Source organism: Perognathus longimembris, chromosome 15 (assembly GCF_023159225.1).
Source record: "Perognathus longimembris pacificus isolate PPM17 chromosome 15, ASM2315922v1, whole genome shotgun sequence".
Taxonomy (NCBI): domain Eukaryota; kingdom Metazoa; phylum Chordata; class Mammalia; order Rodentia; family Heteromyidae; genus Perognathus; species Perognathus longimembris.
This window is the reverse complement of record NC_063175.1, coordinates 9,484,031-9,509,670: the sequence shown is the minus strand read 5'-3', so window position 1 is coordinate 9,509,670 and position 25,640 is coordinate 9,484,031. Positions and strand designations below refer to the sequence as shown.

At 39.0% G+C, this 25,640-nt stretch overlaps 1 protein-coding gene and 1 long non-coding RNA gene across 4 annotated transcripts in view; one reads left to right on the top strand and one right to left on the bottom strand.

Moving 5' to 3' along the window:
• Positions 1-225: 225 nt before the first annotated feature.
• Ptpn2 (protein tyrosine phosphatase non-receptor type 2) overlaps positions 226-25,640 on the bottom strand; it is a 97,818-nt gene continuing 72,403 nt past the window's right edge. For 2 of the 3 annotated variants that reach the window (XM_048363039.1, XM_048363041.1), the window contains exons 8-9: positions 16,137-16,318; positions 6,845-8,981 (exon numbers count right to left, since the gene is read on the bottom strand). In XM_048363039.1, the coding sequence (XP_048218996.1) occupies positions 8,777-8,981; positions 16,137-16,318 (387 nt within the window). In that variant the 3' untranslated portion in view covers positions 6,845-8,776. Of the gene's footprint in view, positions 595-6,844; positions 8,982-16,136; positions 16,319-25,640 lie in introns of those variants that run through there. The other variant, XM_048363040.1, reaches the window with a different exon arrangement.
• Positions 5,196-5,690, top strand: LOC125363783. The gene is made up of 3 exons (XR_007213344.1): positions 5,196-5,265; positions 5,385-5,386; positions 5,498-5,690. It is a non-coding gene; the product is annotated as an uncharacterized LOC125363783 (long non-coding RNA).

Genomic DNA, 25,640 nt, shown 5'->3' with positions numbered 1-25,640 from the left:
CTAATTTTTCTGTTGTTGCCTACACTTAACCCAAATTATTTGGGAGAAAGGCTCTACTGAGGGGTTGCTTAAAAAAAAAAAATCCAAAGCAATTGACCAATGTTTTGAACTGATTTCAATTTAAATGTCAATTGCTAGTTACAAAAATTTGAGCGTAAACCCATAAGAAAATATTCAGTATTTGAATTACAACTGTCCTAAGATAATGCACACAAACCAACATAGTCTATTTAATAAAAATATTTAATGCTGCCAAAAAGTATAAAAATACAGTAGGAATGGCAGTACAATACAAAGTATTCTCTCCTAATTTATTTCTTTTACATCTTTCTACATTTCATACACGCATTAAAAAAAACACGTAACAATACATGAAATGCAAGCGTTCTGCAAGTCCTCTGCTGCTGGTGCTCTTCTCTCCCTGGGTGGAAAGTTTACTTGGTAAACAGACAACCGTGAGGCACACTACCAGGCTTAGCAAGCCTCACATCAGTTTCCGGAGCTTCAGGTCTTGCTTTGCACATCAAAGGTTCAAAATTTATAGCTGTAGAATATTCTCAAGTCATGAATATTTAGGTGTCTGTCAATCTTGGCCTAAAACATAAAATAAGAAGTCATCTATTCAATTCAGATTTACCAAACACACAGACCTACATTGATACACACAAACACAAAAGGACTAACAATGAACTAAAAAGGCAAACCTATCACGCTCAACCACACTGAAGTGTTTCACTCTTTTTCTGGTGAGGCTGCTTGATTCCCAAATAGAATTAGTGGTGTGGGACAGACTCATTTAAAGCCTAAGAACTCCGTTTTGTTTCAAGAATTAGGAGCTACTTTAGGCCATTCTATTTTACTGATAGACATTAAAAAAAAAATGTAGCCACAAAAATTTAGCAAGATTACATATGTTCTGGACAAAAGTGTAATTCAATTTGACCCTGGACTGTGAAATACTGCTAAAAACATTACAGCTTGTACATAAAATTGGCTTGTGTCTTTAAATCAGATTAACAGCAGATGAACTGTGTCCTGAAGGATAATTAATGACTTTAGCTAGAGAACTAAGCAACACTGCTTAAAACACAGGCACAAAATAGAGAAATTTATTGTATTTAATGCCAAAAATTTAGATAAATGAGCAATAGGCTGAGGGAATGAATACTATGAAGGGCAACAGAATTTTTTATGCCAATTCACAATTACTGGCAAACAACTAAACTTTCTGGAAGATTATGATTATTTCTGCTTTTCTACTTCACACACACACACACACACACACACACACACACACACACACACACACACACACGCCCCAAATCTAAATAATTGTCAGTATTGAATCCCCACACGTATAAACAGAAAATGTAAGCCAGATTCACACTACGACGCCAAAACATGTAGTCAAAATCCTCCAATCCTGAGAAGTAGGCTTCTTCCCCTGAAGGCAGGCAGGTTATAGGAAGCAGTCTAAGTAGTCTCTGACTTCCAAACACTAACAGAGTCACCAAGGAACGAGACAGCGCACTGGACAAGGGTGGCTCACAAGGAACTATGGATGAGTGTTCCAGGGACCCCCAGGATCCCGATCCCAACTAGTTGATTCTGACTTCAGCAAAATGTGCTTCTATCTGCATTGCATTTAGTCTGCTCATTAAAACAAAGGCACATAATTAATTCTAAGTGTATGAAATAATGCTTTGGTATACATTCTTTCTGTTTCACTGGTAGTTCAAACTATTTCATTATTATTCTCCACTTAAAAAAAGGGGGGGGGCTGGGGATGTGTCTTAGTGGTAGAGTGCCTGCCTAGCATGCAGGAAGCCCTGGGTTCGATTCCTCAGGACCACATAAACGGAAAAAGCCCAAAGTGGTGCTGTAGCTCAAGTGGTAGAGTACAAGCCTTGTGCAAATAAGCCCTGGGACAGTGCCCAGGCCCTGAATTCAAGCCCCAGGACTGGGGGGGGGGGGGGGGGGGAGGAGGAACCAAAAACCAAAAACAACAAAAAACCCAAAAAACCAAAACCAAACAAAAAAACAAGATTCCTTTGGTTTTGAACAAGGATGGTTACCTGTTATTTCCCTTCTTGAATATCTGGTTGAATTCCACATAAACAGTCACTGTAGCATAATGGAAAGAATGAGGTCTGGAGCTGCAGGAATCTAGACTGCAGTTTGCATTTCCGTTCTGTCACGAACTAGCTGTGCCACCGTGGGCGAGTTCCCTATTCTCCCACTCGCTTTTCTTATGTGAAAATAGGATACCACTTATCTAGCGAGGTGGCATGCATCCTCAATTTAGAAGTGGTTAGCAGATGTGTGATATATTCAGCATACACTGTCGTGGTGTGTTAACCAATTACTACTTATTATAAAAACCAAAAGATTAAAAAAAACACAAACTATTTTTCTGTAAATGATTTTGAGGGGTAAGAAGGTAAATGAAATTATCAGGAGGAATGTCTTTAAATAAGACTTTTTGCCACTGGATAATCACACTCATATTCTCCTAAGATGAGCCAGGGATGATCACAATCTTCTCTCAGACGAGCCACACTGACTTAAAGGAGAGGTTCCGATTCTTCTGCACGTAAAACATTCCCATACTATTTTCCTTGCATCAGCTCAAAACACTCAAGGTATTCTAACAGGAAACAACACAGTACCAAGAAGTCTGTAATATCCTCACAACCCTTATTACTACATCCCAAAAGATCACATCCCAAGATAGAAATTATCATTCTTCTCACAGTTTTTATTGTCAGCTAACACAGAGCTCTCAAAGCAAGGCAAAGCGCCTCTCTAGTGCCGCTCAGTGCTTGTACTTTGTGGTGGCTCTATGCCAGGAAAGAGCATAGGAGAAAAGTCAGCAATAGCAAGGGACATGGATCCTTCTAGAACCTTGGGGATGAAAGAGAGCCATTTTTCTGAAGAGTACTGAGAGAAAACACTTGTGGCGAATGACTCAACATTGTTTTTGGGTCAATGGGAACGTGCTAAATGGTCAGGAAATTCTTTCTGCCAAGAGAAAAATGAAAACAATATTCATGCTAACGTTGTGCCAAGCTTTCTCTTCACACTACTACCCAAATTCCTGAATATGGAGAAATAATGAAATAACTCCCACCTGGACCAAGCCAAGGGGTGGAGATATTGGTGTGTACTAAGTACTGACACTAGGGATTCCTCGGCAGAAAAGTGACCAAGGACTACACACAACCCAAGTTTTTTTCTACTAAGGCACCTTACCATGTGTACACTTTCAACGGCAAGGGGACCTTTTATGGCATCTCATAAAAAGTGCCCTGAAGACAGGTAGGATAAATGGAGTCATGTGTACACATGTGCACTGGGGGGCAGGGGTGGGATGGCAAAACAAGCCATGTCCACAGTCAATGATTCAGACAATAACCAAGGCCTGGCATTTCACTGACAAGATGTATTGATTATGAAGGAAATTTCATGAGATGCTTATGCCCATTACTAGTCACTTAAATAAATCAAAGCCAAATAAGGGCTATCAAAGTTAAGATATTTTTATTAGCTGTTGATGTCTAAGTGAGAATGCAGGAGAGATTTTCTGCCGAAATCTCAGTTCCACTTAGTTCCAAGCAGTGGACAGATACATTAAATTTGGGCTGACGAAGGAAGGCACCTTTTTACACTCAGGACCCACGTGTTCCCTTGCTAGAGGAAAACAGAAACCAGTACTTACTGCAGCCTTGAGATCCTGCCCCAACAAAGAAATGGTCTATAGACTTAGTGGCGTTTGACTTAAGATTACATTTTAATAAGTCTCTTTTAAGGTTTGTACAGGAAAGCTGGCTGCAGGGGGGGAGGGGCACCTTAGTAACCAGCTGTTCAGGAAATTAAGGTAGGAGAGGCATTTGAGCCAAGGCTAGCCTGGGCAACACAGTGAAATGGCTTTGAAAAAAAGATTTGTTTCTGAAAGTAAAAATCAAGACAGTCTTTAAATCTGTACAATAATTGAGCATAAAGTATACAATGGTCAATGAAACTTGGTTGTGGAGTTTGGAATTTAGGGCCTTGGGCTTGCTAAGCAGGCACTGTTACTGCCAACACAGGCCTCCAGCCTAGGTTTTTGCTTTTTCTTTTTGAGATAGTCTCTCACTTCTTACCAGGCACAATCCACCCATGTCAGACTTCACTAGGATGATGGGCACCCACCACATCATCTAGTTGAGAAAGAGGTCTCATGAACATTTTCCTGCCTGGGCTGGCTGGAAACCATGATCAACAATTTCGGCTTCCCAAGTAGCTAGGATCACAGGCATAAGCCACTGGTGTCTGGCTCCAAAACATTTTAATACCATCAAGTTCTAGTTTCCATTTATGTAAAATCTAGTCAGAGATGCTCTTAGATGGCAACCAGCTGCAGTTTTTCTTTGAGAACAGTGGTGGCCATCATCTCTGTGAACCCAGGCTTAAAGGTCAGAAGGAACGGATAAAATCCAGAGGACCTTTCTGGTCATCAACTACTTCTCAAAGTACTACGTAGCTTTTGATTCCTGCTTCAAGCTGTTAGTTCTAGCTTATTTAAGACAAAGGGCAAGAGCACCATGTATACAAGGTCAGTGTGGGATACAATCCTGTTCTCTCGCACACCTGTTATACAGAGCTCTGTTAAGAAAAATTAACATGCTTAAAAAAGAAAAAAAAAAGGGCTGGGAATATGGCCTAGTGGTAAAGTGCTCACCTCGTATACATGAAGAAGCCCTCCCTGGGATGGATTCCTCAGCACCACATACACAGAAAAAGTCAGTGCTGTGGCTCAAGTGGCAGAGTGCTAGCCTTGAGCAAAAAGAAGCCAGGGACAGTGCTCAGGCCCTGAGGCCCAAGCCCCAGAACAAGAAAGAGATAGAGATGGGGGGGGGGGGGAGAGAGAGATGGACAGAGAAGGAGGGGGGGGAGAGAGGGGGAGAGAGAGAAGGGGGTGGGGAAGGAAAGGAAAGGAAAAAATCCTTTCTTTTCCTATTCCTTCTTTGATAGAAATGTTGATACATAATGACTGTGAAACAAAGCTGGGTACACCAGTGGCTCATGACTATAATACTAGCTACTCAGAAGGGTGAGATTTGAAAGTCTGTGAGATTCTTATCTCCAATCAAATCACAGAAAAAGCCAGAAGTAGTGCTTTGACTCAAGTGGTAGAGTGTTAGTCTTGAGCAAAAGGAGCTCAGGGATAGATAACATAGATAGCATCCAGGCCCACAGTTCAAGCCCCAGGAACAGAAAAAAAAAGTAGATCAAAAAGGACAAAAGGGGGGTTGGGGATATGGCCTAGTGGCAGGAATGCCTGTCTCGTATACATGAGGCCCTGGGTTCAATTCCCCAGCACCACATATACAGAAAATGGCCAGAAGTGGCGCTGTGGCTCAAGTGGCAGAGTGCTAGCCTTGAGCAAAAAGAAGCCAGGGACAGTGCTCAAGCCCTAAGTCCAAGCCCCCGGACTGGCAAAAAAAAAAAAAAAAAGGACAAAAGGACTAAGAGATAGAAAACTTGACAATTATGTAAAATCTCTGCTAAACACGAGAAGTAGTCTTTACAATAAATACTCTGAAATTCTGCTCATCTTTTTGTTATTAAAAAAAAAAAGGGGCATTTTTGCTGGGCATTAGTGGTTCATGCCTATAATCCTAGCTACTCAGGAGGCTGAGATCTGAGGATCAAGGTTCAAAGCCAGCCCAAGGAGAAAAGTCCCCATGAGACTCTTATCTCCAATTAACCACTTAAAAAATGGAAGTGGCACTGTGGTTCAAGTGGTAGAGCACTAGCCTTGAGCACAAAGAAGCTCAGTAACAGGGCCCACGTCCTGAGTTCAAGTTCTACAATCGACCAAAAAAAAAAAAAGAAAAGAAAGGTACGTTCATTTTATATATAGATAAACCAAACATAGAGAAATGTATTATGATTAAAAATCAGTAGCAGGTCAACATAAAATATACTTGGATAAACTTGGAAAGGAATACCCCTCATGACTTCAGCATTAAATAAAGGTTGTGTCTGTGTGTAGCAGAGATGGATGTGAATTAAGAATTCTGTCCTGAAAATAAAACACCCACCTTTATTTTAAAATCTTATCTTCCCTTCCTGCATCTCTTCAAAACTTGACACTTACCTGATTGGGTTCAAACTATACCACTTTTTTGGGGTGTGTATGTGCCTGTACTAGGGCTGGAACTCAATGCCTTACATACTTGCTTGGCTTTTTGCTCACAACTAGCACTCCATCATTGAGCCATACCTCCACTTCTGGCTTTTTGTTGGTTAAGTGATCAGTCTCTCAGATTTGTCTTCCTGGACAGCCTTTGAACCACAATCCTCAGACCTCATTCTCCTGAGTATCTAGGATAATATGTGTGAGCCAATGGGGTCCAACACCGAACTTTTAACATCTGTTGCATTTGGAAAAATACTATGAAGACTAGGGATATGGTTTTCATAGATGCAGACCCCATACCGAAGACTGCTCACTTTCTTCCTCCAGCTATTATTGGAGCAGGTGAAAGCAACATGTTTCTGTCTCCCCCACCAGTACAGGCAGGACTGAGATGATCACCCACCACCGATTAACACATATATTGCATTTGGCATTCACAAAATTACCAGTACTAGTAAACTGTTAGCCTGTTTAAAGTCTTCACTGTCACCATCATCCTCAAAGTTCTGCTCAAAGGAGGAAGCAGATTGACTCTTGAAGGTCACTGAGTGTTCAGTGTGCTGTGATTTTAAAAGTATACTATCACACATCCAGCAGAATAAACAGTAGATAAAGAGCAGTGCTGAACCTAACAAAGAAGTCATCCAGCAATATGCTGGGCACAGTCTTATCATTATTTATTTCCTGGAAGAAGTCTTTATACTTTTGCTTAAGTCAAGGCTATTTTCAAGTAGAAAGCTCCTAAGACTTATCCCCATTTGACTTTGGGGGTAACAGACCATATTACAGCAAGGATAAAAGCCTAAACCAATTAATGACCAATAGGATTTTGATGCCTAAAGATAGGTTTAATACAAAAAGACATAAGCAAGTCTCCCTTACCTCTTTTCCATCTCAAGGTTATAGGACACAATAATACTGAATTAGGACACAGGCACATGTACATAGATCTTATTTAATATAGTACCACCTACATCCTACTTTCACACATTTGATACATTCAAGAAAGCTATTCAAATCACTTCAAAACACCTACCTATACAAATGGTTTTCAAACTGCTTTTAAATGACAGCTGCCTCCTCCAAGACAACTTAAGTCTTGGCAGAAATCTTACAGGGTGTATTAAAAGAGACAAAGCAGGGATGCTGTGGTTAGTAGCTTGAAACCTTTCTCTGCCACCTCTTGGTAACCTTTCTGGAGCTCCAATGTATGGAGTTAGAAAACCAGTGAATGTCAGCTAGCATTTCAATTTATACCATCCACTTAAAATTTAAGCTGAACGAATCAAATACTGAATGGAATGCTGAATGAGATTCAAATGAGCAGTTAAAATTCATTAGACAATATATTTTAAAAATACTGTTAAGAAGTTAAAGGGACAATGTAAGGTTTACACATCACGACACTATTTATTGAAGAAAAGAGAACTTGAAAAAAATCTTACTTCAAAACTTCAGTCTACTGAACTGAAGTTTAGTGCTTCTTTTACTTAAAACTAAATCATGACTTACCCCATTATAAATTAGGGTAATTACATTGAAAATTTCACAAAAAACAACAAAATAAAACAAAACCCAGTATGAGTCATGCGTGGGCTTTACAGAATCCAGTTTCTTTTCTTTTTTTCTTTCTTCTTTTTGAGATAGGGTCTCACTATGTTGCTCAGGCTGTATTCGAACTCGCTATGTAGCTCAGGATGGCCTCAAACTTGTGATCCTCCTGCCTCAGCTTCCCAGGAGTGTATTACCACACCTGGCAGAAATCAATCCCTTTACAAAGTCTTGACCAACTGTTACTTTACTATTCAATAAGAATTTTCCTTCAAAGATACACACAGAAAAATGTTGTGTCTTTGACTTTTTTTTTTTTTAAAACAGAGCTAACTGTAAAACATAAAGGAAACGCAAATACGTATAGAAATTGCTATCCACAGGTCTAACTGCTCATATCAAACTTTTCCTTTAGGAAAAGGAAAAATGTATCCAGTATACAATTGAATCAACATACAATTTACATTGTTTTATGGTAAGACTTCAAATTGAGCTTTTAAAAATTACACTTAACTACAAAAGTAAGATTAAATACTTATAAAATTATCTTTACCCTGAAATGGTTAGGTATATAAAGTGTTGATGCCCATATCAACAGTACATTATACATTACACACATTTAAATGACATTTTCTTTCCATTAATAATGTAGATAAAACCACAATATTTATTGCTATGTCAAATGCAGGTTAAATCCGGATAGCCTCCAAAACCAATCCTTATAATAAAGGATTTCTCAATGTTGGTCAGGCAAAGAAAGTATTACGTTTGACATGTGTGAATACAGCTGCAAAATGTACCAGTTTTTCACAAACACCAATGTCTTTATTTTAGAGCAGTTTACAGCTTGGGTTTCAGAGGAACCTGCAGTGAAGATCCTGAGAGGCTGGGCCTGTGACTGTAAATATCACTTATCTGGCTGATGTCTATTCTACTGCACCAACTTTGGGGTATGAGGCATTTGCTGCTAACAGACAAACCCTTGAGATTAATGCAGCACTGTCGGCAATTAGTGCAGAAGCTTGCCAGGCAAAACTTTATTTATAGGACATGTTGGTGAAAAAGTGTCCAGCCAACCAAAGTGCCAACCAAAATGACTGACACAAACCCAATCTTAGTGAGAATAGGTTGCCAATATAACCACCTTTTTCTTTTTCGTTCAGTCTCATTTAGCCTCTGTTTCATCTGCTGCACCTTCTGAGCCGTGGTAGCCTTTCTGTCCTCTCGAATACGTTTCCGTAGAACACTGTGAAGAGATAAAAACAAATCAAAGGAAGTGTATGCTCAGCAGGCTGTAGTTACCCCAGTACAGAGGACCCAGGCACCAGCAAAACCACATATGCATACACTTTCCATCGCCTTCCAAAATGAATAAAAATGGGAAAGCTTCAATGTCTCATATGCTCAAGAGATTTACTCTCACAAACTGGCAACAATTTCTGGTAGTTTTATCTTAAAAATACTTTTAGTGAGACCTGAAAATGTACAAAATACTTTTTTCAAAATGCAAACTGGTAAACTACAGATAAGAGAGGGAAGGGATCACATTTTTCAAAAAGAAATGTAGTCTTTACCTGACTTACGTAACTGTAACCCCTCTGTACATCACCTTTATAATAACACTAATTTTTTTTTAAAGTGAACATTTATCCATCAGTTTTCTTTCTTTGACAACCAGGAAGAAGAAACAGGAGGGGAAGATAGCAGGTTCTCCAGTACCTGGCCTTATTATGCATCTGGCTACCACAACTAACCTTGATAGAAACTGCTTATTTGCATGACGATTACACTGTGAGTGCACCGGGCTCCTGCTTGTCCACAGGTATTCTAGCTTCCTGGAAATATTATGTTTCATGTTTAATACAGAACTTTGCTTTAGTTCTGGCTCTGATCCTTAGTCCTCACGACTAAGTAAAGAAGAATGTCTAATGGCAACATGCTAGTTAAACTTCATTTTTTACAATGTCACAAAATCCACCCCCTCTTGTTACTTATCATATGCCTTGCCAGTTTTCTCGTTCTTCCAGTAAAGATTTCCAAAGCATAGCTCTAAACATGCAGCTTGATTAAAATTTTGGTTGCTTCTTCAAAGCCTACTATATTAAGAAACAACTTTTTTCTGGCCAAAAAGGTCACCCTTGGATTAGAGAAATCCAAATTGTAGAGCAATCTGAAAGACAGCAAGTTAATAAGCAAAGGAGAAAAAATAACCTGGAGAACAATTCTAGATTAAAGGAGACCAAAGAATTCTATCAATCAAATGCAATGCATGATCTTTGATTAGATAATGCATTATTCTTGTGTTTTGGGATAGGGTTTCACTGTATAATCCAGCTGACCTTGAACTTGAGATCCTTTGTTTTCAGTCTCCCATGTGCTGGGATTGAGATCATGAAAATGCTTTAAAATTGGAATATGGCCACATAACTGTAAGTATATGAAAATCTACTGAAGTGTGCACTTTATTTTTATTTTTGGTGATACAAAGATTTGAATACAGGGCCTCTCGCTTTTGGCAGGCGCTCTACCACTCAAAGCCCTTTTTTGCTTTATTTTTCAGATAGTGCCTCACAGTTTTTGCTTGGGACCAGTTTAGGACCATGATCATCTATAGTTTCCTGTGCAGCTGGGAGTACACAGGCCTGGTTTCTTTGTTCAGGTGGAGTATCATTAACTTTTTGCATAAGCTGATCTCAAACTGTGATCCTCCCATCTTTACACAGCTCAGATTTTAAGTGTGTGCCAAGCAACTGTGTACTGTAAGATATTAATTATATGTCTACAAAATACAATTGAAAAGCTATAAAAATTGCAACTACTGTGTACAGTTACCTAAAAGATAATAAAATGATAGTAATAACTACAAAAAGCTATACACAAGACTTTTAAACAGCTAGAGAAATTTGGACATGTAATATATGCAGTATCTGTTCGAATATTTTATCAGTGTCACATGTCTTTGGTAAAGTAGAACTTTCATATATTACTGACAAGGATAGAGTTGTCAGGGATTGTATAGAATTATCAGACAATTCCTCAAAATGTCAAATGTGGAATTATTACATGACAGACTAGTTCTAGTTATCTACCCAGGAGAATGGAGAAACATGTTTATGCATGTAAAATCTTTTTTTTTTTTTGGCCAGTCCTGGGGCTTGGACTCAGGGCCTGAACACTGTCCCTGGCTTCTTTTTGCTCAAGGCTAGCACTCTGCCACTTGAGCCACAGCGCCACTTCTGGCCATTTTCTGTATATGTCGTGCTGGGGAATTGAACCCAGGGCCTCATGTATAGGAGGCAAGCACTCTTGCCACTAGGCCATATCCCCAGCCCTGCATGTAAAATCTTTCCAGAAATGTCCTGCTACACATAACACTGTTCTTGCCAATTTTTTGTGTTTTTTTTTTTCTGTTTTCCCTAAAATGACGTTACCTCTCATTTCTATTCTGTTTTTCAATTTTCCTTTACTCCTCTCTATACTCCTTTACTTTAGTCTTATGGAATGTAGTAGCCTACTTAATTAGCAATTTACTAACAGTTTGCCAATCTGAGTGATTCTTTTCCCCTCATAATGTATTAGCTTGTGAACTATCTTTTCAGATTGTGGGGCTAAATATTCAGATGAGTTCACACAAGGAGAAATACCTGTTTATATAAAAAAATTGAAAGACATATTTACTAGTATTACCTGTGCCAGTTATTACTCATGATTCACTCTCTGAACTGAAAATTAATTATGACAAACATAAAACCACATAGAGAGATAGATTCCTATGGGTATTTATTTGCTTATGTTAAGAGTGTGATCACATTATTAATCACAATCCAAATTACATGTGATCTTTAACAAATTCTAATTTTTATTTCAGTATAGAAGGTGGGTATAATTTGTATATAGTATTTTACAGTATTGCCATTTACCGTCGATCAAACTGCTTTGCTGAATGGCAATTACTTTGTACAACTTCTTAAAGGTAATGAAATTTTCAAAAAATTTAAAAACTGAGTAAGTTCATTGTGATATCTGATTATATAATTAATGCTTTAAATGCTATGTAACTAATGCTCTAATATGAGCTTATAAAAGTTTTAAAATATATTTGTAGAAAGTAGTTTTGGCCTTTGGTTGGGCTGAGAATACCATTTTCCTCATTTCAAATAATTTTACTTTCAAAAAAATGCACTGTAAAATTACATATAATACCAAAGTATGCCTTTGTTTGGTTTAAAAATATAATTCCAGAGGAGGATGTCTATTATTATTTTGTAATACAATCAAATCTTATCAAGCTATTGAGCCTAATGAAGTAATATCTGTAATAATCTGCCAAATGATACCCGGCAAGGTATTATATACTTATGCAATGTAGGCCCAAACCAACAGGCAAAGTCTCCTGTGGACACTGTCCATGGAAGACCATGTGGAATTCCTCAGTCACATACACACAACAAGCTTCTGCCAACACATGCCCCAGCAGGAGCACTGCATGCAGCGTAAACATGCAGATGAGTTCAGATAACAGGACTTTTCAAACATCCCAATTATTCTCCACTCTTGGTGATCTGGTCTTATGAGATGGACTGTAATTCACAACACTAGTGTTCAAACTTAAAACTACAAAACATAGTATAAAATATTTTACTAACACAACAGAATAATAAAACACATTTACATATGTCTATAACATTCATGCAAATAACAAAAATTTTAATATATACAAAACAAGTTAAATACTCATACGATTTGTGATACGTTATTTCCATGATACTATAATTATATTTTTATCTTTAAAAGTTCTTTTTAGGGGCTGGGGATATGGCCTAGTGGCAAGAGTGCTTGCCTCGTATACATGAGGCCCTAGGCTCGATTCCCCAGCACCACATATACAGAAAATGGAGAGAAGTGGCGCTGTGGCTCAAGTGGCAGAGTGTTAGCCTTGAGCAAGAAGAAGCCAGGGACAGTGCTCAGGCCCTGAGTCCAAGCCCCAGGACTGGCCAAAAAAAAAAAAGAAAAAAAGTTCTTTTTAGAGCTGGCACCAGTGGCTCATGCCTGTAATCTTAGCTACTCAGGAGGCTGAGATCTAAGATTGCCACTGAAAGCAAGCCTGGGCAGGAAGGTGCATTTATCTCAAATTAACCACCACAAAAGCTGGAAGTGGAGCTGCGGCTCAAGTGGTAGAACGTTAGCCTTGAGCTTAAAAGCCCAGGGACAGAGCCTAGGCCTCGAGTTTAAGCCCCAAAACTGGAACCAAAAAACAAAACCTTTTTATATCCAATAAATACAATCAACTCATGATAGTATGGACATTAACTATGAGATTAGAACTTAAATCTGCAAAATGAGGATGGATATCAATAAAGATGATAAAAAGTACCTACTATGTTCTGTTCATTTCAAAGCTAAAAACATTTTTGGAGGGTAATGAAATGAACTCAGAACCTCCATGCCTCCAGTTCAATGTTTCACTTGTTATTTTAGAGCTGACAGGGTCTTGATTGTTTCCCAGGCACATGCCTAGATTATGATCCAGACCACAATGTAGCTATTTTAGGCTTCCTAACCCTGTTGGGAAGACAGGCACACACCATGATGTCCAGCTTCCCTACAGTGGGGAGGAGGCTCCCAAACTTTTCTTCACTGGCTGGGCTAGAACCACAATCTTCTCAGTCTCAGCCTCCCATGTACCTTAAAATGACAGGAATGTGCCTAGGTTTTGCAAACTTTTCTTTTTGAACTGGCCTCCCATTCTCAAACTCCCAAGTCATTAGGATAACAAGTATGACTCACCAGTACCCCACCCAAAGCCTAAAATTTTGGGGACTTTTTTTCCTTTTTAAACAGTCCTGGGGCTCAAACTCAGGGCCCACCTGCTGTCCCTGGGCTCCTTTTACTCAAGTCTAGCACTCTACCACTTTGAGCCACAGCACTACTCCTGGCTTTTTCTGTGACTCAAAACCACAGCCCTCAGATCTCAGCCTCCTACCTAGCTAGGATTACAGGTGTGAGCCACTGGTGCCCGACTGGAAGATTTTAATTTTATTAGGATATCGAAAAGCTGCCTAACACTAATATAATTTGCTGACTCTAAAGCCAGAAGTGGAGCTGTGTCTTAAGTGATAGTGCACTACCTTAAGCAAAAAAGCTCAGGAACCGTATCCAGGGCTTGAGGACCACAAAAAAATAATAAAAACTTATTGAGTCTAGCTAGCTATGGTGGTACAGACTTGCAATCTTATCACTTGTAAAGCTGACAGAAACTGGACTACAGAGTGAGACCCCCGTCTCAAAAACAAAAACAAAAACAAAAACGAACAAATCTCAAATTTGCTGAGTCTGAGTAACAAAGCTTGAAAAGATAATCTTTTTTTTTATGTTTTATTGCTTCACCTCTCTTTTATAATAGTTCTATAAGCTTCCTGTTTCAACCAGTTATCTCTAATTAGAGCTCTTCCTTTGTTGCTGGGATCCTCCCTCAGCCTTTAAACAGGTAGAGACTTTAATCTTAAAAAAACAAAATGTGAATGCATGTGCTAGCAAACACCCCCGCACTGCATAGAAAAATTTCTGTAATCACTTTAGAACTCCTGAGTGATTTTACTTATTTCCTCGATATTGAGAAACATGTGCAAGAAGTTTAATTAGGACTGTCAATATGACTGCTCTGTGTATTTAAAATTTAAAACACTTGTGAAATACTAAGAATCCCAATTCAGATTTTAAATCTGTTTTCCCTAATTCTGCATAGTATTGTCCAAAAAGAAAAAAAGAAAAATAGTATGAAGTCTGTGACTCTTATTACTGAAAAATATAATGCAATTTATTTAAAATACAATACTTCCTGAAGTAAAATAAAAGTATTAAGTATTTAAGGCCAAAAGAACAAATAAACAAGTTTACTACAAGTACTGTAAGTACTAAAGTAATATAGTTACTAAGGCCATAAAGTGAAATTATTACCTTTTCTGAAATTCCAGCCACAATTTTGTTTTGTTCTAGTGCTGAGGACTGAGCCCAGAGTCTTACATATACTAAATCTTAGCTCCACTAAGCCACACTCCATTTTTACATTAGGAAATACCTAATAAAGCTATAATATATAGGAAACCTTGATTGTAACAAACATTGATTTTCTCGGTACCCTTTAAAATATGAATGTAAGAAATACAACTACAACATAAAATTTCCACAGTAAAAAGTATATCTCACAGGAAAAAAAAAAAAGACATTCAGAGCCTGAGAGAGGAAGACCAGCACTTGTTCACTTTACTAAGTGATTTATACCTCAAGATAACCGCTTCCCATCCTAATATGTAAATGGGAAACTTAGAGCCTTGGAAATATAGGCCTTTTTTTTTCTTTTTATTGGTCATGGGGTTTGAACTCTGAGCCTAGGCACTGTCCCTGAGCTCTTCAGCTCAAGGCTAGCACTCTACCACTTGAGCCACAGCACCACTTCCAGTTTTCTGGTGGTTAATTGGAAATAAAGAGTCTTCACAGACTTTCCTGCTGGTTGGCTTTTTTTTTTTTTTCCTTTAAATTTTTTTATTTAAGCAGAGGATCACAAGAACCCAATAGCTATGCCCTTGTGAACACTTAAGATGATGCCAAGTGAAATGAACTCCATGTTATGGAAACGACTGTTATTTCACTGTTGTAATTACTTTCAACATGCCATGTGAAACCGTAGCTTCTATTGTTGATGATACTCTTGTATCCTGTTCCTGTGGTTGTACCTGCACTATCACTGTATCTTATCTGAGTACATTGGAAACTGTATATACTGGTATTAGAACTAGGAAAGTGAAAGGGAATACCAAAATCAAGAGACACAGGATAAAAAGACAAACAACTACAAAAGCAATACTTGCAAAAATGTTTGGTGTAAATCAACTGAACAACTCATGGGGGGAGAGGGGGAGGGGGAGGGGGAATGAGGTAACAAACAGTACAAGAAATGTATCCAATGCCTAACGTATGAAACTGTAACCTCTCTGTACATCACTTTGACAATAAATAAGAAAAAAAATTATGATTTACCTACTCATGTGGATTCAAAACTCAAAAAGCTGCTAAAGGGCATTTCATATAGGTTTTGGGGAAAAAGAGTGTAAGGGTGTTTCCCCCAATAGCAGAAATATGTTTAACTTTTACTATTTATTTTCTGTACCATGCTAATTATTTTAGCACCAAATTAACATTAACTTTACATACTTCATATTGTTTCTTCAATTTGTTTCTAAGTAGCATCATGCTAGGATTGAAAGCTCTTTGACAGAAATTATGTCATTACATAATTAAAACCCTTTATAAGAAAAAATTTTATGTTAATTCAATAGACAATATTACTTTATACCCACTGAATTTATTAAAATAAAAAGCTTCATCTGAGTAGGGCTCTTACCTCTCGCTGTTTTCCTCCACTGTATCTTGCATTTTAGAGGAAAGTCCTGTACACCGATCACCTGTCAGTTTCTCTTCTTCTAGAACTACTCTGTTCCCATTGTACTTTTCAACCATTACTTTGTTTGGTGAATGATCAAAAGCAGGGCTTAAGTCTTCCTTAGAAAGTTCTTTCCACCGTTTCTAGGAAAGAGAAATGAACAAATGCAAACATCACAGTTTTCCTTAAATCAAAAGTATTTATGAACTGAAATTATTCATATTAAAAATATCTTGGCAAGGCATGATGGCTTAAGCCTGTAATCTTTGTAACTTAGAAGACAAAGATTGGGGGATAGCGCTTCAAGGCCAGCCTGGGCAAAAACAGTCAGCAAGACTGCATCTTGATCACTGGTTGTGTCTGGTGGCTTCTGCCAGTGATTCTAGCAATGTGGGGAAGAACAAACAGGAGGATCATAGTCCAGGCCTACACGGGCATTAGGCAAGAGTCTATCTATCTAAAAAAGAATAATAATAACCAACACAAAATGCTGGCAGAATGGCACAAGTGGAAAAGTGTTTGCCAAGGACGAAGCATAGTTCAAATCAAGTACTACTTGCTTAAAATACCCTTTGGTATATAAGTGAATAAAAAGGCATTTTACCATACCATAGCTCTTATAACTATGCTTATTTTAAGTTCAAATTTTAAAATAAAACATTTATAACATATACACTATATTAAATAGTTGACTAGAATAACCTTAATAAGATCTAGTGGACTTTTGCCTATTTGAAACAAACTACACTAGATTTCATTAAAGCATTAAGTCATACGATTTTAACCAGCTGTTAAGATTTTGCTTGACTTTTTTTTTTTTTTTTGAGACAGAGCCTTCTTATGTAGTCCAACCTGGTATCAAACTCAATTTTCTATCATCTCAGTCTCCCAAGTGCTGGGATTATAGACACACACACACACACACACACACACACACACGCACACGCGCCAAGGGATGCAACACATGATCTAGTTAGTACCTTCCTGCTCCTTGCCACTTTCCAGTCACAGCAAAAATCAACACTTATCCCCAAGTATATCTCTATGATGTCAAAGGACTTTAATCTGGTTGTTTCTACCAGGCAAACTAGCAGCTCCTCTAGGGCTTAGAAATGTCCTCCAGCACATCTGAGATTCAGATCTGATGACAACAAAATGCAGGACTCAGACTGAGATGAAGAAAAATTTCAGTTTCCTTCAATAGAAGAGGAGACCATCACCTGCTTAGACCACTACGGTGGCTCATGAGCTGGTGTGCACTGACCTGGTACCATGTACAGCAGATGTTAAAAGTTTTCTGTGTCACCATTGCCACCACCCCCAGGGCAAAGTTGAAGAAGCACAAAGTTTATCTGGGGGGAAGGGGAGAGGGAGAGAGAGAGAAAGAGAGGGAGAGAGAGAGGGAGGGAGAGAGAGAGAGAGAGAGAGAGAGAGAGAGAGAGAGAGAGAGAGAGAGAGAGAGAGAGAGAGATCCCAAAAGGGAATCCTCAGTCAGAAGTCAAGTCAGTGGCTGATACCTGTAAATCTTACCTACTTAGGAGGCTGAGATTGAGAGGATTGTTGTTTGAGGCCAGCCTCATCACAAAAAAATCTTTATGGGCCCTTTCTCAACCAATAGTTGTGTTGCAGTAGCATGTGCCTATTATCCTAGCAATGGAATGATGCCTAAAATAGGGTGATCATAAACCAGGCATAGCTGGGACAGAAAGTGAGAAAATAAGTGCAGAAAAGGGATGGAGTATTGCTCAGCAGTAGAGTACCTGCCTATCAAGTATTAGGCCCTGAGTTCAAACCCCAGTACTATGGAAAAGAAAAAAGTGTAGGAGAATACTCTTCTTATTGCCTGAGGAATATGATGATTTTTTTTTTTTTTTTGGCCAGTCCTGGGCCTTGGACTCAGGGCCTGAGCACTGTCCCTGCCTTCTTTTTGCTCAAGGCTAGTACTCTGCCACTTGAGCCACAGTGCCACTTCTGGCCGTTTTCTGTACATGTGGTGCTGGGGAATCGAACCCAGGGCCTCATGTATCCGAGGCAGGCACTCTTGCCACTAGGCCATATCCCCAGCCCTGAATATGATGATTTTAAACAAAGCTATAAATGCTGCAACTTACAGAACACTTATTCCTTGGAGTTACATTTGTATAAGACACTAAAACCAACCCTTGTATATTTAGAAAAAAAGAACAAAACCAAAACCCAAACTTCTAGGCAGGTGCTGGAAGCTCATACTTGTAAGCTTAGCTACTAAGGAGGCTGAGATTTGAGGACTGAAGTTCAAATGCCAGTCTGGAGAAGGAAAGTCTGTGAGATGTTTCTCTTGAAAAAGTCAAAAGTGGAGCTGTGGCATGAATGGTAGAGTGCTAGGCCCTGAGCAAAAAAACTCAGGGGCAGTGCCCAGGTTGAGTTCAAGCACTAGGACTGGCAAAACAAAACAAGGGGAAAAAAAAAAACATACAACAACAAACAAACTTCTGAGCTGAATGTGATATCATATGCCTATAAACCCATCACTTGAGAAGCGAAGGCAAGAGGCTAAGCCTACAGCAAGACTCTATCTCAAAATTAAACACAAAAAAACCCAGAAAAACAAACCCCTCATCACCTGCATGTAACAGAGGAACTAAAAGAAAAAGCCATTTGTATCATAGTCTACCTGGAAATAGCTGTCTTGACTTAGTTGACTAAGTTAATGTATCTTTTTTATCTTATAATGGTAGTTTTACGAAAGACCTGGAGAAAGTGACATTATATAATTGCTGTGTCTGCGAGACAGTTTGATTCAATTTGTTTGGAGGATGGCAAACTTAAGAAAGCTTGAGTCTGACTGAGATGGGGCTGGAAAGGAAGCAGATCGAGAGGGAGAAATCTTGGAAGCAGAGAATGGAAATGAATAATCACTAGTACTGATTGAGCTTCAACTATGTCTAGGAAGATTATTGTACCAACCATTGAGAAACAACTATGCAATAGTATATTTGAGAAAAGATTTTCACTTTTGACAACAATGTCAGTTTTCTCTTTGCATGTTAAATATGTGTTACTTCCTCCAAATAGCACTTTCTTTTTTTCTGGTACTGGTCCTAGGGCTTGAACTCTGGCCTGGGTACTGCCCCTGAGCACTTTGTGTTCAAGCTGTAGCTCCACTTTCAACCTTTTGAATGTTCATTGGAGGTAAGAGTCTCACAGACTTTCCTGCTAGAGCTGGCTTCGAACTGCTGTCCCCAGATCTCAGCCTCCTAGAGTAGCTAGGAATACACCAGTGTGAGCCACCAGCTCTGAATTGCACTTGCAGTAAAGAAGATGCAGGTGGATGGACCTGGAGTAAAGATTTTACTGTACTTTACACTGTGTTTTTTTTTTTTTTTTTGCCAGTCCTGGGCCTTGGACTCAGGGCCTGAGCACTGTACCTGGCTACTTCCCGCTCAAGGCTAGCACTCTGCCACTTGAGCCACAGCGCCGCTTCTGGCCGTTTTCTGTATATGTGGTGCTGGGGAATCGAACCTAGGGCCTCGTGTATCCGAGGCAGGCACTCTTGCCACTAGGCCACATCCCCAGCCCTACACTGTGTTTTAATGTTTCCAATGTCCTAGCTCTTAGTCCTCACAGCAGCTTTGGAGACAGGCACTGCTATTATACTCCTTTTACTGTATGGCAAGGTGATGCTAACTTGTTCAAAGCAAGACAGCTAATAAATACAGCCAATATTTTAATCGGGACAGTCTGGGTTGACTATACTTATATAAACTCCACATTATGATCCGAGTTACTAAAAAGCTCACTAATTTCAGTCACAGGATAGCTTCAGAAAGTACCCATTAAAGGGTTCTATTGAGCAGAATGTGATGGTACATGACTGTAATCCCAGCACACAGGAAGCCAGGCCAGACCTTATGTCAAAAAGCAGTAGAGGGGCTGGGAATATGGCCTAGTGGTAGAGTGCTTGCCTTGTATACATGAAAACCTGGGTTCGATTCCTCAATACAACATTAACAGAAAAAGCCAGAAGTGGTACTGTGGCTCAAGAGATAGAGTGCTAGCCTTGAGCAAAAAGAAGCCAGAGGGCTGGGGATACTTGCCTTGTACACATGAGGCCCTGGGTTCAATTCCCCAGCACGACATATACAGAAAATGGCCAGAAGTGGCGCTGTGGCTCAAGTGGCAGAGTGCTAGCCTTGAGCAAAAAGAAGCCAGGGACAGTGCTCAGGCCCTGAGTCCAAGCCCCAGGACTGGCTAAAAAAAAAAAAAATGAAGCCAGAGACAGTGCTCAGGCCCTGAGTCCAAGCCCAGGACTGGAGGGGGGATGGAGGGAGGAAACCAGTAGAACACCTGTTTAGGAAGCACAAAAGCAAACCCCAGTTCTACCAAAAAAAACCCCAATAAAGCAAAGTATTATTATCTCCAGAATTTATACTGGTCAATATATGGAGTTGAGACTTAGTTACTGTAACCTGCCCTTCTATTTGGAAACACTTAAGAATCTCGTTACATGAGATGATGACAAAAATCATGTCTTACTAAATCACTTCCCAGAATAAGCAACCAAGTCAAGATCTGTCAACAGAAAAGCACTTGGCAAAAGGGGTGGGGAAATATTTAGTGCTAGTAAATTACAACAACAAAAAATCCACCCAACAATGCCATTTTGCCATGACTGCAATAAACCTGCTCACGTATGCCTTTCCGGTGACATTCAAGTGAGCAGTCATTCCCAAGTCCCCTGCCTCAGCTTGTAAGTGTTGATGGGTGAGGGTGAAACTATCTCTTAGTAGAACCTCACATGAACTCTCACATTGAGGGTTGCTTCAGTTCCATCTTTCTTTTGAACACTGTACTCATGTTAACCATATTCTCATGTGACAAAAGGCATGCTAAGAGTAAGAGAAGCCTGCCTGCAACCCCAATCTCACCCATTTCTCTCACTGGAAAAAGTACATCAAAATGGAGAGACAAATGATAAATGTCAAACAAATGCCACAGTAATACTTACAAAACTACATGCTGTAAATCAACTGTACAATTCATGGGGAGAAAGAGAGAGGGTAAAGTGGGAGAAAAAAGAGGGAGGAGATAACAAGTTGGATAAGAAATGTACTCACTGCCTTATATATGAAACTGTAACCCCTCTGTACATCACTTTGACAATAAAGAAATTTAAGAGGGGCTGGGAATATGGCCTAGTGGCAAGAGTGCTTGCCTCACATACATGAAACCCTGAGTTTGATTCCCCAGCACCACATATATAGAAAACGGCCAGAAGTGGCGCTGTGGCTCAAGTGGCAGAGTGCTAGCCTTGAGCAAAAAGAAGCCAGGGACAGTGCTCAGGCCCTGAGTCCAAGGCCCAGGACTGGCAAAAAACAAACAAAAAAAACTTGAAACAGCTCTAGTTTGTTAAAAGCTTATTATTTACTTCTAAGTAGTAACAAATTACAGTGTAGAGATCTTAAATCACTTCTGAATTACCAAACTAATTAATCTGGAAGATTTACTGTCATCACCAATATGAGAGTTGCCTAATAATAAGTATGTGGTAACATTAATAACTACTTTATGTATTTATGCCCATCCTTAAGCCAAAGGGCAACTAAAAATTATCCATTTATGTAGGAAGATCAGGGTCACTCAAATCTTTTGCTTGTAATTATATATGTTATTGATTTAAGAGTCAGTCATTTTAGATACAATATTAACAGCTCTCCACCCCTACAGGTTCTAATTTGTTCCCCCGGTTGGTTGTGGGGCTTGGCCTGTCCTTGAGCTCTTCAGAAGCTCAAGGCTAGCACTCTACCACTTGAGCCACAGCACCACTTCCAGTTTTCTGGTGGTTAATTGGAGATAAGAGTCTTAGGAATTTTCCTGTCCAGGCTGGCTTTGAATTGCAATCCTCAGATCTCAGCCTCCTGAGTAGCTAGGATTACAGGTGTGAGCCGCCAATGCACAGCGTCTAAATAATTGTTATCTTCATTTAATAATGTCACAGAAAAACTAACATAAAACTGCATCTGATAATGAAAACACCATTCCTATCATATAAGTCTGAAATAAGACAGTGAAATAGAGTCAGGGGAAAAAAGAATTATATGGGTCAAGCACTTTGAAAGGAGTTTTCCAAAGAAAGGAGACAATAAAAATGCTCAATTAAAACCATAATGGCAAAAAAGGGAGACAAAAGATAGAAACAATGAGTGAAAAGAAAAAAATATGGTAGATATTAACTCAATTTACTAGCAATTACTTTTGAGTATCAATGGGTCTAAGTGTAATAGATCAAAGACAATAGATCAAAGGTTGAAATCAGTCTCAACTCAAAGCCAGCCCACAAAATTCTTTTTTTTTTTTTGGGGGGGGGGGGGCAGTTCTGGGCCTTGAACTCAGGGCCTGAGCACTGTCCCTGGCTTCTTTTTGCTTAAGGCTAGCACTCTGCCACTTGAGCCAGAGCGCCACTTCTTGCTGTTTTCTGTATATGTGTTGCCGAGGAATCGAATCCAGGGCTTCATGTATACGGAGGCAAGCACTCTTGCCACTAGGCCATATTCCCAGCCCCCACAAAATTCTTATCTCCAAAATAATTAGCAAAAATAAGCACTGGAGGTGTGGTCCAAGCAATACAGCATCAGTCAAACAAGTATGCTGAACAAGAATGAAGCCTTAAGGTTAAGCCAGCATGAATGAGCTTTGAGTATGAGTCAGTACTGTATTCCTAGCTATTTACGAGGCAGAGATAGAGAGGATTGCAGTTCAAGACCAGCCTAGGCAAAATATTTGTGAGATACTATCTCAATCAATAAAAAGCTGGGTGTGCTGATGCTCACATGTCATCCCAACTACAAGAGGATCACAGTCAGTCCAGGCTGGAGTATGCAGAAATATAAGACCCTTTTTGAAAAATAGTAAAAAGCAAAGAGGGCTAGTGATATGATTCAAGTGGTACAAAGCCCAGTACCATCAAGGAAAAAAAATTACAGAGCAGATAAAAAAAAGGTTTATCTGTAAGTTATGAGTAAGAAAAGAAACCAACTTTAAAATAAAAGCACACACAGAAATAAATGGAAACCATGCTAATACTTACTAAAAGAAAGCAGGAAAAGCTGTCAGAGTAGATTTCAATGCAAGAAAAGTTACCAGGGAAAGAGAGGAACATTATATAATAAAGGGTTCATAAGGAAAGGTCCTTAACTTATGTACACCTAACAGCAGAGGATCAAACTATATGATGGGAAAGCTGATAGAATTGCAAGGAGAAATAGGTGGGTATATTTTTATAGTTAAAGATTTCAACACTTCTCTGTAAGAAATGGGTAGATCACTGGGAAGAAAAAAAGTAAGAGCAGAGTTGAATTCAACATCATTAATCATGTAATTAATACCACATTTGCCTCAAGCTCATGTGAAATACTAAGAGACAATATTCTGGAGCATAAAATCCATGTTATTAATTTAAAAGAATAAAAATTATGCATTGGCTATCTCAGATCTTAGAGCTCTGAGAAGCTCAGAAACATAAATCCCCAAATAAGTGAAGATTAAATACACTTTAAATAATGCATGGGCCAGAGAACAAATTTCAAGAAGAGAAATAAAAAGAAAATCTTTAAATGAAAAATTCAAAAGTTGTGAGAAGCAGCAAAAGCAGGGATTAAAAATCCAAGAACAAAGGGCTGGGAATATGGCTTAGTGGCAAGAGTGCTTGCCTCGTATACATGAAGCCCTGGGTTCGATTCCCCAGCACCACATATATAGAAAACGACCAGAAGTGGCGCTGTGGCTCAAGTGGCAGAGTGCTAGCCTTGAGCCAGGGTCAGTACTCAGGCCCTGAGTTCAAGCCCCGGGACTGGCAAAAATAATAAATAAAGAAATCCAAGAACACCTATCTAAGTTTCTATGTTGGGAAACTAGAAAAAGAAAAAAATTAAATTCAAAGTAAAAAAAAAAAGGAAGTAGAGCTAAAATCAATTAAGCTGGAAATATGAAATCAATCGAGAAAAAAAAAATCAATAACACCAAAGCTAATTCTTTGGAAAAAAAAAATCAATGAGCCTTAAGCTAAGAAAAGAGAGCACATTAATTTAGAGGACATCATTACAGATCCCATGGGCATTAAGTAGGTATTTATAAGCTAAGTGTGGTAGCACTATGTACCTGTCAACCAAGCCACATGGGAAGATGAGAGTAAGGTTCTAGGTCAGTCTGGGTAGAAAAGTCTGCAAAGTGGAAAGATTTACTGGGCATAGCGGTATGTATCTGACATTCCAGATTCAGTGGGAAACCAAAAACACCCAACAGTGTTCTAGGCACATGGTTGGGCAGGAATCACAGACCCTATCTCAAAAATAACTAGCACAAAGGGCTGTAAGTGTTAGCAGGGCAGCACCTGCCTAGCAAGTGTGAAATTAAAAAAACCCAGTTCTTCCAAAATAAGTAAATAATAGTAAAAATTCTGCTCACATGTTGAGTTTTTGCATTAATGACGTAATTTTTGATGTACAGTATGTATTATAATACACTAGTTAGAAAATGAACTATGAAACTATGAAACACAGGGGCAGGAAGGTGAGGGAGTAAAAACAAAGAAGTGATATTGTCCAAAACAGTAATGTAGTCATTACCTAACTTATGAAATGATAATTCCTCTGTATAATACTTTAATAATAACAATAATATTATACTCTCAAAAGATTTTTTCTTTTGAAAGTTTTGGCAAGGGTTTATTTTAGTGTAAGTTAAAGTAAGAAAAAGAGAAAGTGGTACGGTGGCGCAAGTGGTAGAGCACTAGCCTTGAGCTGAAGAGCTCAGGACAGCGCCCAGGCCCAGAGTTCAAGCCCCCCTATTGGCAAAAAAAAAAAAAAAAAAGCGTGAAATATTTCCTATTCCCAATGCAAGAAATGAGAGCTAACGACTCAAAGTTTTAGGATTTAGGATTTAAAGGAACTTTTCTTAAGTTTTGTTGAAAAATTCAAACAGTACTGTCCAATTACAATGCTAGCCCCCCCCCCCAATTGAACACATTTTTTAAGTAGATACACTAAAGATTAATTTTAACATTTCAAATCAAAACATTGTAACTATTACCAGTGTACAGTCAGTACTTATAGATTATCAGGATACTTTATTTTCCTCTAGATCTTTTGTGTATTTTGGGGGGGAGGGGCAGTCTTGGAGCTTGAACTCAAGAGTCTGGGCACTGTCCCTGAGCTTCTTTTGCTCAAGGCTAGCACTCTACCTCTTGAGCCACAGCTCCACTTCTGGCCTTTTCTGTTTATGTTGTACTGAGGAATAGAACCCAGGGTTTCATGCATGCTAGGCAAGCACTCTACCACTAAGCCACATTCCCAGCCTCTGTTGTGTATTTTAAACATATGACTAGTGGCTTTAGTATTGGACAGTAGAGCTCTAGGAGAGAAAAAACATGGCAACTTGGAGAAGAAAATAACACACTTTTGAAAAACAGAGACCCATATTTCTAGAAAA